The 14,378-nt window shown below is 38.8% G+C and overlaps 2 protein-coding genes across 2 annotated transcripts; both read left to right on the top strand.

The window, feature by feature from the left end:
- Positions 1-701: 701 nt before the first annotated feature.
- LOC125568293 (lactadherin-like) lies at positions 702-1,998 on the top strand. Its single transcript, XM_048730212.1, has 2 exons — positions 702-886; positions 1,613-1,998. The coding sequence occupies exons 1-2, from the start codon at positions 826-828 to the stop codon at positions 1,996-1,998; spliced, it is 447 nt and encodes a 148-aa protein (XP_048586169.1). The 5' UTR covers positions 702-825.
- Positions 1,999-2,488: 490 nt separating this feature from the next.
- Positions 2,489-13,826, top strand: LOC5520736. The gene is made up of 16 exons (XM_048730211.1): positions 2,489-2,607; positions 3,354-3,463; positions 3,577-3,641; positions 4,243-4,397; positions 4,485-5,187; positions 5,341-5,947; positions 6,144-6,308; positions 6,744-6,869; positions 7,125-7,280; positions 7,574-7,724; positions 8,349-8,446; positions 8,748-9,572; positions 9,668-9,904; positions 9,937-10,704; positions 10,902-11,073; positions 11,336-13,826. Exons 1-16 carry the CDS (start codon positions 2,583-2,585, stop codon positions 13,174-13,176), a joined length of 6,204 nt encoding a protein of 2,067 aa, XP_048586168.1. The 5' UTR covers positions 2,489-2,582; the 3' UTR covers positions 13,177-13,826.
- The last annotated feature ends 552 nt before the right edge of the window (positions 13,827-14,378 follow it).

Below are 14,378 nucleotides of genomic sequence, written 5' to 3'. Positions count from 1 at the left end.
CGCCCCATCTCCCCACTAGCTCTTTGCCTTGGAGGTTGGCTCATGGCCATAGACGATAAAAAAAAAGAGAAAAAAAAAACACTTAAAAGTGCGGGATTGGTTTGATGGATGTTTTAATTATGATGTAACTTGTTTGAAAGTTCGAAGCGAACGCTAGTGCGATTGACGCACTTCAATGAAAGAATCACTTTGCATATCCAATATGCCTCCTAGTATTATGATCTTTCGATTCTTTGTATCGCCGCCTGAGGTAATACCATTCATTTGGAGGTAAGATATTATAATAAGATTTTTTTTTCAATTTCACAAAGATTATTTCAAGGGAGAATTCGCGTCTCTTAAATGGAATTTTGATGTGCTATACGAAAGATATTATATTGAGATAGTAAATTCCAACAGATCGGTATTTCAACCAACACAGTTTAGTTCCCCAGCAGGACACGAGAAAACATTTTAACAAGACCTTACCACACAAGAAGCTGGAATTTTACCGCGAGCCTGTTTATAGAAAGCATGAAATACATAATTTCCCGGCCAGAACAAGAAGGGGAGGGGAGGGTTTACCGCAATCACAATTGTTTTTCTCTCTAAATGCCTGAGGGGTAATATAATTGGTTAATGAGTATCTATTTGGGCGATATGTCAGTTTAATGAACACGTGACAACCTAGAAATTTCTTTCTCAAATCTAATCTTGAATGGTCTAATCTACTGTCTAGAGTTTAGATGTCTCATGCACCGCAGACTTAATCGATAAGCATTAAGCCTGAAGTATAAGACACTCTAACAACGCGAGGTTTTGATAAAGCTGCGTCGCAAATGAAATATGAAAGTTCTTCACATTTTCCACTTTCTCGCGTTCATTTCTTTCAGCGTTGCACTTCAAGGTACGTCTCGCAGGTTTATAGTAAGTTTTTTTTTTTATGACAATCCGATATATAACGTGAAAAACATTTGAGGTAATTTAGAATATGGCAGGGTTAGAGCTTCTGTTTCACAATAATCTTTCGAGTAGATAATTTGCTCACGAATAACAAAGCTTGTAGAAGATAATACTTTTGATAAACAAACAAAAAAATCGTACAAAAACAAAAACATTATATCATTACAAGAAGAGAACTTGTAGTTCATATTTATCTTTGTTTGTATATATATATATTTTATTTTATTTGAGATAACTGAACATTTTGCCAAGAAAACATCTGCAGGCAAAGATACTATGGGGTTAAAATAACGTCAAAAAGCTCATAATCGGGCGGTGTCTTTCAGATGTAGATTAAAACTACCGCTGTTGCAGACTTAAAAAAAATTGGTTATAGATAACTTCGAATAGGAAGAGAAATAGCTTTTTTCAAGTTTTGCACTTAAAAAAAAACGTTGATAACTACATCTGTAATATAAGCAAAAAAAATTGATTATAGATAACTTCGAATAGGAAGAGAAATAGCTTTTTTCAAGTTTTGCACTTAAAAAAAACGTTGATAAATACATCTGTAATATAAGCAGGTAGATTAATGGGAATAACTTATAGACGGACGGGCGGATGATAAGTAGAAAAAATAGGATGCAAATTTAACTTATGATAATTTCATAATATTTTTATTTTCTTAAAGATGAATGCAACAAGCCTCTCGGACTCGAAGATGGACGTATAAAAGACGCACAATTTACAGCCCTTACAGCCTATGACGAGAACATTAAAGTCTATGGCCCACAGAGGGCTCGTTTGAACCTTTCAAAGTGGCCTCAAGGTTACCGCGGAAACCCCAAATCACAGGAGAATTCTTGGCTATCGGTGGATTTTGGTCGGGGTGTGGTCATCACCGGGATAGCGACGCAAGGTTATGGGGAGAGGGGTATTCAAGAGTGGGTGACCAAGTTTATGTTGATGTATTCAACACAAGAGGATGACAATGAGAAGACTTTGGCGCCAGCTGATCGCAGCAGTGAATGGGCAAGTACCTGTGAAGGGGAGGGTGGGGGCTTTTGTGCCAGCTAATTGCACCAGTGAAATGGTCAAGTATGTATGGAGGGGTGGGGGGTGGGGGACTTTGGCGCCAGCTGATGGCACCAGTGAATGGGCAAGTACGTATGGAGGGGAGGGTGGGGGACTTTGGCGCCAGCTGATGGCAAAAAAGGAGTAAGTACGCAGCTGCTTTGTCTCCTATTATCTTCGTTCTACAAAGGAGTTCTTTTGTCTCTATTCTTCTCGTTCTTTGTGTCGAGGTGCGGATATTGTTCATTTGCCCAATCAAATTGCAGCTTGTAAGAGCTGCGTACTGACGCCCAAAAAGTATGAGTGAGTACTTTTGGGTGAGAGAGTTGGTAGCCTTGTGCCAGTTTATGGCAGTAGTGGATTGGTAGGTAGCTATGGAGGAGATGAAAGGGGACGCCTTTAGTGGAGGTAGTGATCAAGGTTCATAAAAAAAAAATTAGGTTTTCTGTATGTTGGTGTTTTTTCTGTAGGTTTTTAAAGGCAACATCGATGGATCATCACTAGTTCGTCAAAGTGTTCTCCGACCAGTTATAGCGTCAAGAGTGAAGCTCATTCCAATAGAATGGCACAAAAACGTTGGTTTGCGCATGGAGCTATTCGGGTGTGATGCAGGTAGGGTTATATTAATTAACGGTGGAAAATGTGAAGAAAACCAGATACGAGAACAAGTACTGTACCATAGACCGAAAAAGATGGCTATGATAAAGCTCTAGACAATTAAAAAGTTATTCTCACGCAATCATTTACATTCTACCAAAGATAACAAATAAAATATAATTCGAATTTGTTTTGTTCTACTCGGGGCTGATAAGGATAACAAATAATTGTAAAGCGTCTAGTTTGGAGTTAACTGCTGAAGAGCCGCTTTCAAGTGAAAAATAATCAACCATATTTTATTAACGATTTAAAATAAGCCCGGTGAATGCTTGAGTAACATAACCTCTTTGATCCTACAGAAAAATTATACATAAAATTCAGAAAGGCAAGGATATTTTAGGTGTCTTCATGATAATAACTTCGGCTGAAGTCTTTTTCAGGCACGCATCCCGTGTTACAATGAATAACATTTATATTGAATTTTAACTCGTGGTATAAACTGCCCAAAATAAGCATTCAGAACTAGAAGGTACAGAAATATCTAGATTAAAATTTACGTCACAAATTGTTTTATCTTTGTTTTTTTTTTTATATTTTTCATCTTGTTATACCGCATCTTTCAGACTTTTTTCTTGACGAAATTGAGAACTTCTACCACATGTAAGCCGTTTTGTGGGCGTGGCGTATTTTTTAACAGTTCCATTAACCCTACTTTAACCTATTTGATACGAAAATTTAATATTTGACTGATGGCTTTTCAGATTATTTCATGGACGCTTGGCTACTCTACAGTGGGACAGAATTTAGAATGGCTTACTCTCTTCCAAGCAATAGAGAATATCAAACAATGGCAAACGGAACTAAACAATTGGTTAGTACAACTGAAATTATAACCTAAAACGTCGTTTTAACAGTTGTTCGACATGTTTACACACCCTCATGTTAATATCACGTCATGCTTTAATATAATTTTTCTCCGCTTAGGTGGGTAATTATTTCGACTCTGAGTACGTCTATGGTTATTTGAAAACTGAATTTGTCGAGTTCAGGTAAGCTAGGAAAATTTTCTTAGAAATCTTTTAGTGCTACACATGAAAAGAAGATATTATATTTCCGTAGCAGGGGGTTGCGCTCCCACCCATCCCCCCATCCACACACACAGTTTTTTTTTACATTAACGCGCGGAAAATAGTCTGGATAGTCATATTTAAAAAAGAGCATTTACATAGGTATTCCAATATTCAAATAAGACTAAAGAGTAGGAGACTGAGTTAAGCAAATATATCTAGACCCTCAAAAAGAACAATATAGATTACACTCTTAGCTGTAAGATAATGGCTCGCGCCAGGCCCTACTCCAACACCATCAAGCACTGTAGCCTATGTATACTTGTGAAATACTTTATTACATTCATACCAAATGTAAGCACGCTTAACAAAACGAGCTCGCTTCCATGTCCCCACACGTCAGCAAATTCCTCTTGTGCAATGTGAAATAATCTATAAGGCCCTTGAACATTAAACCATTCTATACCTGACGAGAGCGGACCAAGACGGTCCTCTCGAAATAGGCCAGTCCTGTAACATGTGTCATGTCTAATTTTATCACCTCCTCCACCACTCGTATATACATTGATGTGATTTTTTTCAGCCCACAAACCTCTCGATATGGATTCACCTTACTTGCCGCCAAAATAAGGCTCTACTGCCTCAGAACGTCTATAGAACCTTTAATGCGAGGGATCAACATTTTTGTATCTGCCCCTGACTCGCCATTCGAGAAGGAAGTCTCAATGATCAGATTTAGTGAGTACACAGTAAGCTTTAAAATTTGTGGGACTCATATATATGTATATATATATATATGTATTTTTGTTTCATATTTTTATTTAGGCAAAGTCAACTGCGTCCCACCCGAAGTAAACATTAAGCCGTCCGCAGGCACATCTAAGTTTGTTGGTGTACTTAGAAAATCCTTTCCAGTTTTGACAGTTGATATAAATCAAAACTGTCCATCCAATGACAAACTCCTGTTTTACTGGCAAATCGCCACAGTGGATAAATCTAGAGAAATAATGTCTCCATTGTCTCCACCGGAAAATCTGAACAGCAACAAGTTTGCATTGCTGCCTGATTCGTACTCCTCATCGGAGACGCTTTACATACGATGTGTAGCGCTACTACAAGGATATCAGTGGACTTTCTCCATGGATTACAAATTTATAAAACTGATTGAAGCAGATGTTGTGGCAAAGCTAACTGGGTCCTCGATAGCAATAAGTGGAGTATCTGCAATCAAATTAGACGGCTCGCATTCTTATTTCACTGGGTCTTCTGAATGGGCGAGTAACGTGTTTCTTACATATTCGTGGTATTGCTTGGGACCTTTGAGGGATAAGAGAATAGACCAAGCTGGAAAGGTTAAATGCAGTCCAGAAGGAGAACTTCTGAAAATTGCTACTGAGGCACTACAAATCAATGCGAGTGATCTTGCAGAAGGAGACTACGCGTTTAAGATGATCGTAGAAGCTGATGGGGTAACATCCGTGGCAGTTCATGACGTAACAGTGTATGGATTTCAGGGACTTTCGATAAGGTAGGTAATTTAAGTTTCAAAAAGGTCTGCTTTTATTCTGCGCAATTAGGGAACCAAATTATTTCAGGGGATCGTCTAGTGATTTGGAGATAAAAGAAAAAAAGAGGTGTAATTATTATGTACTTAATTTGTCATGAATTTGTCTTTACTTAGGTGTCAAAGTAACTGCGCCCGCAAGATCAATCCTCAAATCAAGCAGATCTTAGACGCAGAGTGTCTTGGTTCGGCCTGCGACCACACCCATCAGTATTTTTGGTCTGCCGGGTCAATGATAACCAATACAGGACAGTGGCGCGAAGTAAACTTGACAAGCGACCCTTTCAGCTCACGAATTACCCTGACAAATTTACCAGAGATCCTTAACACATCAACAAACGCTGACAAACCGTATGTCATCAAGGTGCGTGCGGTTTTCGACAGAAGTGTTGAAATTACATCGAGTGTCGACTTCATTCTTAATTCTGTGCCTAATTTCGACCATTCCGGATCATCAGGATGTCATGTTGATGTTAGTCAAGGATTTGCAATGAAGACCAAGTTCAAAATCTCATGCGAGAAATGGGAAGACGAGGACGTGCCACTAACTTATAGGTTTCAGTACATGAGTGAGTTTGGTAATATTATTCTTCAGACAGGCTTTCCGGGAAATGCTACTGCTAAGCTTCTTCCTGGAAATGCGTCTCTGAGTTACATGATGAATATTGAGTGTGTTGTGGTCGATTCACTCGGTGGAAGTGCTACTGTAAAGTTACCCGTCAAGGTTAGATTTATCGTAATGCATTAAAATAAGTTAGTCATTCTTTTCCAACATAACATTATTCCGTCCACATCTCCAGTTGAAATGCAAGAGCTATTGAACTCCAATATCAAGAATGAAAAAAGAAATGCACATAGCATATAAAGGTTTATACTCTTAGCTATTTAAATCTTTCTGAATGTGGTTGTTTTCCACTTAGGTGCTTCCTCCGTCGGATTCAGAAGCAAAATCCCTGATAAGAAATATAAAAAACACGCTTACAGACCTGATGAATTCAGGCGAACAGGATACTGCAGCAGACATGTCCCTCTTCTCCTTGTCCATAATGAAAACACACAATGGCTCAGGGCAAAATGAATCTCAGGTAGGATAAACAATAATAACAACTAATGACTTTGCTTAGTAAGAACGAGAAGGTTGAGATTAAGGTTGATTACTCCGCTATTTTCAAACAAAGGAAATGACAAGTGGCTGTTCCTCCCTCCCCCGAATATTTATCTTAATACTTCTTTATCGTCCCCCTCCCCTTCAATATTTCTGGGCCTGTTACTGACAACTACGTTCAATCTACGTTAGGTTGTATTCGACTCATGAAAATCATCATTGTTTGCATGACCTTCAAGAGCTTTTGCACGGGAAATATCATGGAAACAACGTCGTATTAGGATGTGGAATCGGTTTTCTGGTTTGTTGTGACAGCTTAGATTCCCATAAAAAAGATGAGACATCGTATTAGGGTGGGAATCGGTTTTTTGGTTTGTTGTGACATCTTTGTCTTTTTTTTTCGTGTGTGTGTAAGGTGAAAGGGAACATCCTCGAGCTTCTGGGCGCCGTTTCGGTGGAGTCACTTCCCCAAGTGACAAAATACGCCGTCCTCGGATCCGAAACAACAAAACAAGAAGGACGACTTTCAAACACGACCCAGGTATATAAAAAAATGAATGGAATCTTGGAATGTTTCATGATCAGACGGATGGTGGTCTAGTTGGGGGCCCTTTTTTGCCCTCGACTCAACCAACTTATATGCTCTCTTGTGATTCAGCATTCTAGTTGCAGAACCAGTGATTTGCTTCCCAATTTTTCTTATTTGAAATAACGTCTTCACGCCGATTTTTTGGAATGTTATTTGCAATGATGGATTAACAAATCTTTGTTTACTCCATTGTTTTTCGCTTCTTAGAGAAATGCAGTTAAGCTAATACAAAAGACAGTGAATTGCATGAGCAACTTGACCACCAGTAGAAGTTCAGGAGTTGACGCAGATGTTGTGAAAAATGTTGCTGAAGTATTCATCGATGGAATCAGCAATGTGCTGATGTCATCAATACCTGACGATGTAAGCAATAATTGTTTGGGAATTTCAAATGTGTTAAATTTCAAATTGTGTAAATTAGTGGGTAAGCATAGCAACGCGGAGAGTTGGGGAGTTGGAACCTCTGGCTTAACATTCTTTTTTAACAAGACAAGGTACTCAAAATCATTTTGGATACACGAAGAGAAAATCTTTAGTAGTTCGTATCAGATTGCCTGTTCTCATCATCGCTATTTTCCCTTTAATGTAAAAAAATAAAAAATAGATGTAGATATGAAAAAGAAAACAGCAAAAAAACGTTTAGTCTTTTCTTACAGGAAGTGGATGTTTCGTACGAATGCGCCAACGTTTCCCAAACCATAGCAAGGACCTTCGCAGCCCTCAAGGCAGTTGGAGTCGGTTCAGTGTCTATTTCTTCCCCTGCAATAACCATTAACGTAAACAGAGATAAACCATCATCCTTCGACGGTAAGACCAATGGTCATTGCAGTGATTGGAACTCTGTATCCTACCAAATAATTAACCCTAGTGAGGTAATAAATTCAACCCATAACAACAATGGACCCTTTTATACGCATTTGTACAATTTTTTTAAATTGTTGAACTCAAACTGGAATGTCTTGTTTTACAAGAAACGCATTTTAAGCAATTGATTGTAGTTAATTGTTACCTGTGTCAATGAATAGTAAGACTGAAATGTAGAAAAGGGTCTTACCCCTTTATATACCTTATAAGGAGTACTACAAAGTATGTATTTTGTTTAGAGATGTGAGGATAATGGAATACGCAATCTTTTTTATTAAAAAGAGGACGTAATACTACCAAAATTTGTAAAAAGAATTTTCATTGTACTTTCTATTGGTAAGGCTTCTTCTTTACATCATTGAAATGATGTAAGTTTTAGTTTACTCTTTCACTAAGGCTTAAACGCAAAACAGCGTCAATATTGTTATAAAAAAGGGTGTTTAACCCTCATAATTTACGTGTATGCCCTTTTTTCTAAACATTTTTCTAAGAAAACTATACCGTTCCTTTAACCAGTTGTTACCGCCCAAGCAAAATGTTTTTCCTAAAAAGGATCATTTTTTTCAGGGGCCTTGCAGCAGACGGGTTCAAGTACATTTTTGCTTCCACCGTCAAACACCTTATTTCCAAATGCCTCGGAAGCTCCACCGAATATTGATCTTCAGGTATGTGCGAGGGTATTCTAATATTCTAAAGGATTAAACTCAACCTCACCAGCTATTATTATTATCATATGAATTGTATTGCTATAGTTTTTATCATTAACTAAATATGGCATTTCCACATACAGCAAAATTTCAAGCACTTTTTAGCGCTTATACCTATACCTTGGCTATAAATATTCCAAATACATATATTTTTTATGGCATACTGCTCTTTACAAAAAATTGTGTAAAGATTGAGAAGAACATTCTTACTGCCTCAGTATACCATATTGTTTTTCATACTCTTACAATGTCATTTTAGGTAATAAAGTTTTGGGCAAACCCTTACTTTGGAGATGAAAGCCGAATATCTGTAAACTCCGAAGTTCTTGACATCAGTCTGTTTGCCGAATCCGTTGGGGAGCTCAAAGTTGAAAATGTATCTTCTCCTATCAGCCTTTTTATACCGCTAACAAGACGAACACAAAATAATACGAAGAAGCCATCAGTGCACTTTTTAAAACCGACTTTTAATACAACAAGTACACTAAACATGACATTCCATCGCCTCCTCGTTAGCTCGAAGTATATGACTTTAAGAGTGACACTGATACCAGAGTTTGACAAGTATGTGGATGTGTTTGTAAGACCAGCCATTCGACCGACATCTGACAAGTACGTGCTAAAGACAACAATTCCAGATATGGCTGCTTGCATGGACCTAAAGGTTTCACCATGGACTGCTAACGAATCTTGTATCAGGGACCCGTTTACCTTTGAGATAAATAGCAGAATAACAGGAGCTACAGGTCTTCATTTCATCGGAGTTCGCTACATACCTCTAATAAGAAACAACGGTTTGCCTACAAAGGAGGCAACGGATGATAAGGTTAACGCAATGACCACCCATGAAGAAAGGTTCAAGAGAGATATACTTGCTGAGTTCCCATGCAAGAGTTCTTATGGTCGTCAAAAGCGCGGATGCGTCGGTGTCAAAGACCCACCTCCAACTCCTCCACGGCCTATAATGATATTTCGTCCTGTTTATGACAGTATGACGGACGTTAACTACACTCTTAAAGTATCTGAAGCATCTTGTATGTACTTTGACAAAATGATTGGCTCATGGAGCAATGAAGGATGTAAGGTAAGAGTCTTACTTTCAAGTCATTTATGATAAGCTATGTTTTGCATTAATTTAAATTGTTTTTTTTAAAGTACTAACTGTAAGTCACTTTTTAGATTGGCAAGCAGTCTAATTCATCCCATGTCCACTGTCTCTGCGACCATCTAACATCTTTTGGGGGAGATTTTCTTGTTGCGCCCAACCCAATTGACTTTGACAAAGTGTTTGTTGAGTTCAGACGTATGGGTGAGACTGGAAACTTTGTCGTGTTGACCACCATCTGCAGTATTTGGGGATTGTTCATTGCAGGGATCATTATTGCGAGAAGAGCTGACAATAAAGACAAGAAAAAGGCATGGTGATTTTAAGTTTTGTTATAACTTAGGATAATAAGGTTAACTCATTTTACATATATTTAGGGTGCTGCTTGTCTATCTTATTTGCTACCATGGTAACGAATGCTATGTTCTATCAGTTTGGTGCCTCGCCGAAGGACACATTTCAAATTGGGCCTTTAAAAATGAGTTGGACTCAGATAAAAATCGGCATCCAAAGTAGTATCATAGCAATACCTGTTAACATCATTATTGTGACAATCTTCAGGAGTATCAAAGTCAAGTCTACGAATTACCAAACAAGAAAGAACGACAAAGAAAACACCAAAACACCAGGCTGCCTGCCACCTTGGTTCACGTACATTGGCTGGACCTTGTGCATTATAACCGCTCTCGCATCGTCAGCTTTCACTTTTTTCTACAGCTTGATGTGGGGTGCGGACGTGTCAAATAACTGGCTTACGTCAATTATGGTCTCCTTCTTCCAAGACGTGATCATCACTCAACCAATCAAGGTGGTCGCTATTGCATCTTTGCTATCATTGGTGATAAAGAAGCCTCCGCAACAGGACAAAGTGTTCGGGCAATCGCTATCTAAGAAAAGCAAAAAAGGAAAAATTGTAATACCTAAAGGGGAAGAACTAGAGAAACACCGTATTTATCGGACTAAATTAATCGCAATGTTTCGTACAATCGTTGAGATTATATTTTTCTTGATCTTTCTGCTACTTGTTGTAGTGGTTTGCTATTGCAACAGAAAGACTACACGGTATTTGATGACGCATGGAATGAGGCAACTCTTCAACAATTTCGAAGCGGTGAGTACGGTAACTCCTGCGTGAGTTAGGAAAACCCAATTGAAATATAAAAGGACAGAAATAGTAAAGTCACTGGTATGTTAGCATTCAGCGGTTTTCTTAAAAAAATATATTCGAAATAACGCAAAAACCAAAATGTTTCATGGTCCAATTCTTTTTTGCTGTGACTGTCACTGAATTGGAACATTTTTCCCTAGGTTGATTCTCCAGAGGCTTTTTGGGCGTGGACAAATGAGACTCTTTTCCCTGCTCTCTATGAGCCACAGTGGTACAACGGAAAGCCGTTCGAGTACGATGAAGGATTTATCAGCAGCAGGGAAGCGTTCATTGTCGGCATGCCGCGGTTGAGACAAGTCCGCCTTAAACCAGGTTAATTTATGACAATATGCCAATCCATCGTTTGAGGTTGAAAGTAAATATTTTAGGGAACTTATTCAAATGCGCATTTGGGCGGCCAACAACAACTAAAAGTTCAATGATTTTTCTCGGTGCAACCCAATCAGACATATTGTTTAAAAAGAATGTTTCTGTTGTTTGCGTTTTCTTTCGATGTCGTCCAGAAACGTAGTTTTATAATCCATATCATTATTTTAAACTCGTATGCAGAGTGTAACAAACACTTTTTTCTTAGACCCTCTCTGTCAAGTGGAATTGAGCGAGCCAGAGCTGGCGCACATTTTCAACCGATGCCTTCCATTATACAAGCACTCCAAAGAGGACAAAACCCCGTGGAATATGCCCATGTGGAAGCCTGTACGGAATCTGACAAGATCCATGTCAATACTTAAGCTGCAGGACATCTGCCCTAAACCTTGGAGATATAAGAGTGCCGATGCTCTGAGCTCTCTGTCATTTACTGGACTGGACTCGTTCTACGACGGTGGTGGCTTTGTTGCTGATCTTGGCTACAACATTTGGCAGGCAAGGAATGTGGTTTCTGTACTACGGGACAATAGCTGGATCGATGATAAAACGGCAGCAGTTTTTGTGGAATTCACTGTTTTTGAGCCAACAACTTCCTTGTTCTCTGCGGTCAAGTATCTTTACGAGAGATTTCGGACTGGTGGCACAAATACCCGCGCTACTGTGAGGACACTTGTCTTATACGCTTCCGCTGATACCAACATGCAGTCGTTCTTTCAGGTTTGCCAGCTCATGCTAATGCTCATGATCCTGTTTTTCTTGTTTGTCGAGTTTGGAAAGATCTATCGACAAGGGAGAGAATACCCCAAACAGTTCTGGAATTGGATGGAGCTTATTCAGATTCTGAGCACAGTAGCTGCTATTGTCATGTTCTTCTTCAAGGAAAAGTACACCAGTAAATTCGTCCAAAGGGTTAGGGATAATCCGTTTGAGACGTCTAGTATGGACTACATTGTTCTGTGGTCGGACTGTGAGATCTACCTGCTATCACTGGTTATATTTATTATCACGATCAAGTTTCTAAGACTGATACGGTTTAATCGAAGTATTTGTCAGATGACTGGAACGATGACCAGGTCTGCAAAGGGCATCGCGAATTTCTTTATTGTTTTTGTCTCTGTGCTGCTCGCCTTCACTCAACTTGGGTTCCTCGCTTTCGGTTCAAGGTCCACTCCATACTCTTCATTCTTCCAGTCACTAAGATCCTGCTTGCAAATGGTGCTCGGTGGCGACATGCACTTCTTCGAGCTTCAAGACATCAACAGGATCCTTGGTCCCGCGTTCGCTTTTGTGTACATGCTCTCTATGACTATGATTCTCTTGAACATGTTCTTAGCTATTCTCAATGATTCGTACGAGGAAACCAAATTTGAAGGAGAGCGATTTAGAGATGCTGAGCTAGCGGAGTTCATGGTTGAATACTTTAGTAAAAATCTATTACGTATTAAAACCAACCTAAACAAACTTTTCCAGAATGTCTTAAGTAATCTGAGTAGTGCAGAAGAAAAGGCAACGTATAAAGAAGAGTCGACCCGGGACTCTATTATTAGCAACGAGGTCATCGTTAACAATGGGAAGGGCAGCGAAGAGAATATCACGGCCAATGACAAAGTACGGAGTGGCTGCTTGATATCAGTTGATGAGATTATCATTGAGGATACTCTAGCTTCGGCGATTGCTACTGTTCCTGATAATGCTGGTGCTGATGGTAATAGGGATGAATATGAAGTCGTCGACTACGACAATGATGATGACGATTACAATGGTACCTTAAATGAAATCAAGGAAGCCCTCGACGAATTACGGAAACTAATCATTTCTTTGCGAACTTCAATTAAAGACGAAGAAGCCACATATTTATCAGTTGAGATACGAAATAGGCCATTAAAAAAAATAAAAAATCATCCGGTACGAGAGTTCAGAGAATGCAAGCGCCTGCATCTTCCAAAGTCCTCGTTTCTTAAAGGAAAGAAATTCCAGGAGACACCCATGTATCATCATCGAAAAAAAATGCTGGCAGCCCGTTTGAATGACCAGTTCTTTGTTTGAGTATATTAGCATAGTTTTCAATACTTTAGTTTAAGGCTATGAACAGCTATTGGTATACCCTCTAGCAGAACATTTTGGGATTACATTTACCATAATAGCCTATTCAAAGAAGATGTAAATGTTAAACGCACATCAATAACTAAGCGACCCTTTTGCAGCAACAGAGTCCATTTGAAGGGCGGGATTAGCATGTCATTCTTCAAGATTAAGAGCCACGACAAGATTTTTATCTCTTATTAGTCGCCTGTCATTTCTGACATCGTCATTCTAAACAAGGGAGCTTCGATAAAAAGAAGACGGCAACACCGTCAAGGTCAATTACAAGATAATAAACAGACCTTATTTAGAGAAAACTTGCCATTTTTTTGCTCTGTCGCCTTGCTCTAATGCGAAGCGACAAAGAGACAGTACGCATATAGTATAGGCTCGACTATGCGCTTCCCCGAATACCCTAAAAATTTTCCCAAGTGTAAAAAGTTGCCAAAAAATCTACTACATTTTACAAAGTGGTAGCGAGAATGCTGCTTATTATTTCTTTTCAACATTAAAAAAATTTTTTTTGATTCGACATTTAACGCAAATACGTAATACTAATATGCAATGTAATATGTATTTAATAATAATGCAATAAAAGAGGCATCATATAAAAACAAAACGATTTGGTTCAGAGTGCAACTCAAAGGCAGGCTTTGGCTATCAGTCATGTTGTCGCTTGTTGTTGTTGTCGCTCGCTTGTTGTTTCTAAAAACAAGTTCATCGTCACTCGAGGACTTCGCCATTTTGAATAATCATAGTAAGGAACGCTGGCCAGCATAACTGCCTCTTCATCAAACCATAGGTTGGCCAAATGGCCATTTATATTACCAGATCAATAAATGATGTAAGTAGTTAAACTACTATAATAACTAAGCAAAAAATGCACATTTGAGGTGAATATATCCATAAAAACCCGAGAATGACAACAAAAGTACTCTCATTTACAAAAGATGCCCGGAAAGAGAAAATTTGCCGTAAATCCTAAAAGTTTCTCAAAAGTTGCCAACCATCTTAGGGACAGCCTTACTCCCCTGCACATGTTGCACTTTATAGATTCTGATGACGAGTAGGAAGAACAAGCGCATTGCGTGACGAAGGTCATATTGACTGCGTATTAGGGGATTTTGTTTATCCCTTGATTGTTACCCTTAGTTTTATCTTAGCTC

Source organism: Nematostella vectensis, chromosome 7 (assembly GCF_932526225.1).
Source record: "Nematostella vectensis chromosome 7, jaNemVect1.1, whole genome shotgun sequence".
NCBI classification, from domain to species: domain Eukaryota; kingdom Metazoa; phylum Cnidaria; class Anthozoa; order Actiniaria; family Edwardsiidae; genus Nematostella; species Nematostella vectensis.
This window is presented reverse-complemented; position numbering and strand designations above follow the sequence as displayed.

What these genes read in the sequence shown, in the direction of transcription:
- LOC125568293 (XM_048730212.1), top strand. Translation starts at nt 826, where the DNA reads ATGAAAGTTCTTCACATTTTCCACTTTCTCGCGTTCATTTCTTTCAGC. An exon ending in TTTCAGCGTTGCACTTCAAG is followed by an intron (nt 887 to 1,612) that starts GTACGTCTCGCA and finishes ATTTTCTTAAAG; the next exon opens with ATGAATGCAACAAGCCTCTC.
- LOC5520736 (XM_048730211.1), top strand. Translation starts at nt 2,583, where the DNA reads ATGGAGCTATTCGGGTGTGATGCAG. An exon ending in CAGGGCAAAATGAATCTCAG is followed by an intron (nt 6,309 to 6,743) that starts GTAGGATAAACA and finishes TGTGTGTGTAAG; the next exon opens with GTGAAAGGGAACATCCTCGA. An exon ending in TGTCATCAATACCTGACGAT is followed by an intron (nt 7,281 to 7,573) that starts GTAAGCAATAAT and finishes CTTTTCTTACAG; the next exon opens with GAAGTGGATGTTTCGTACGA.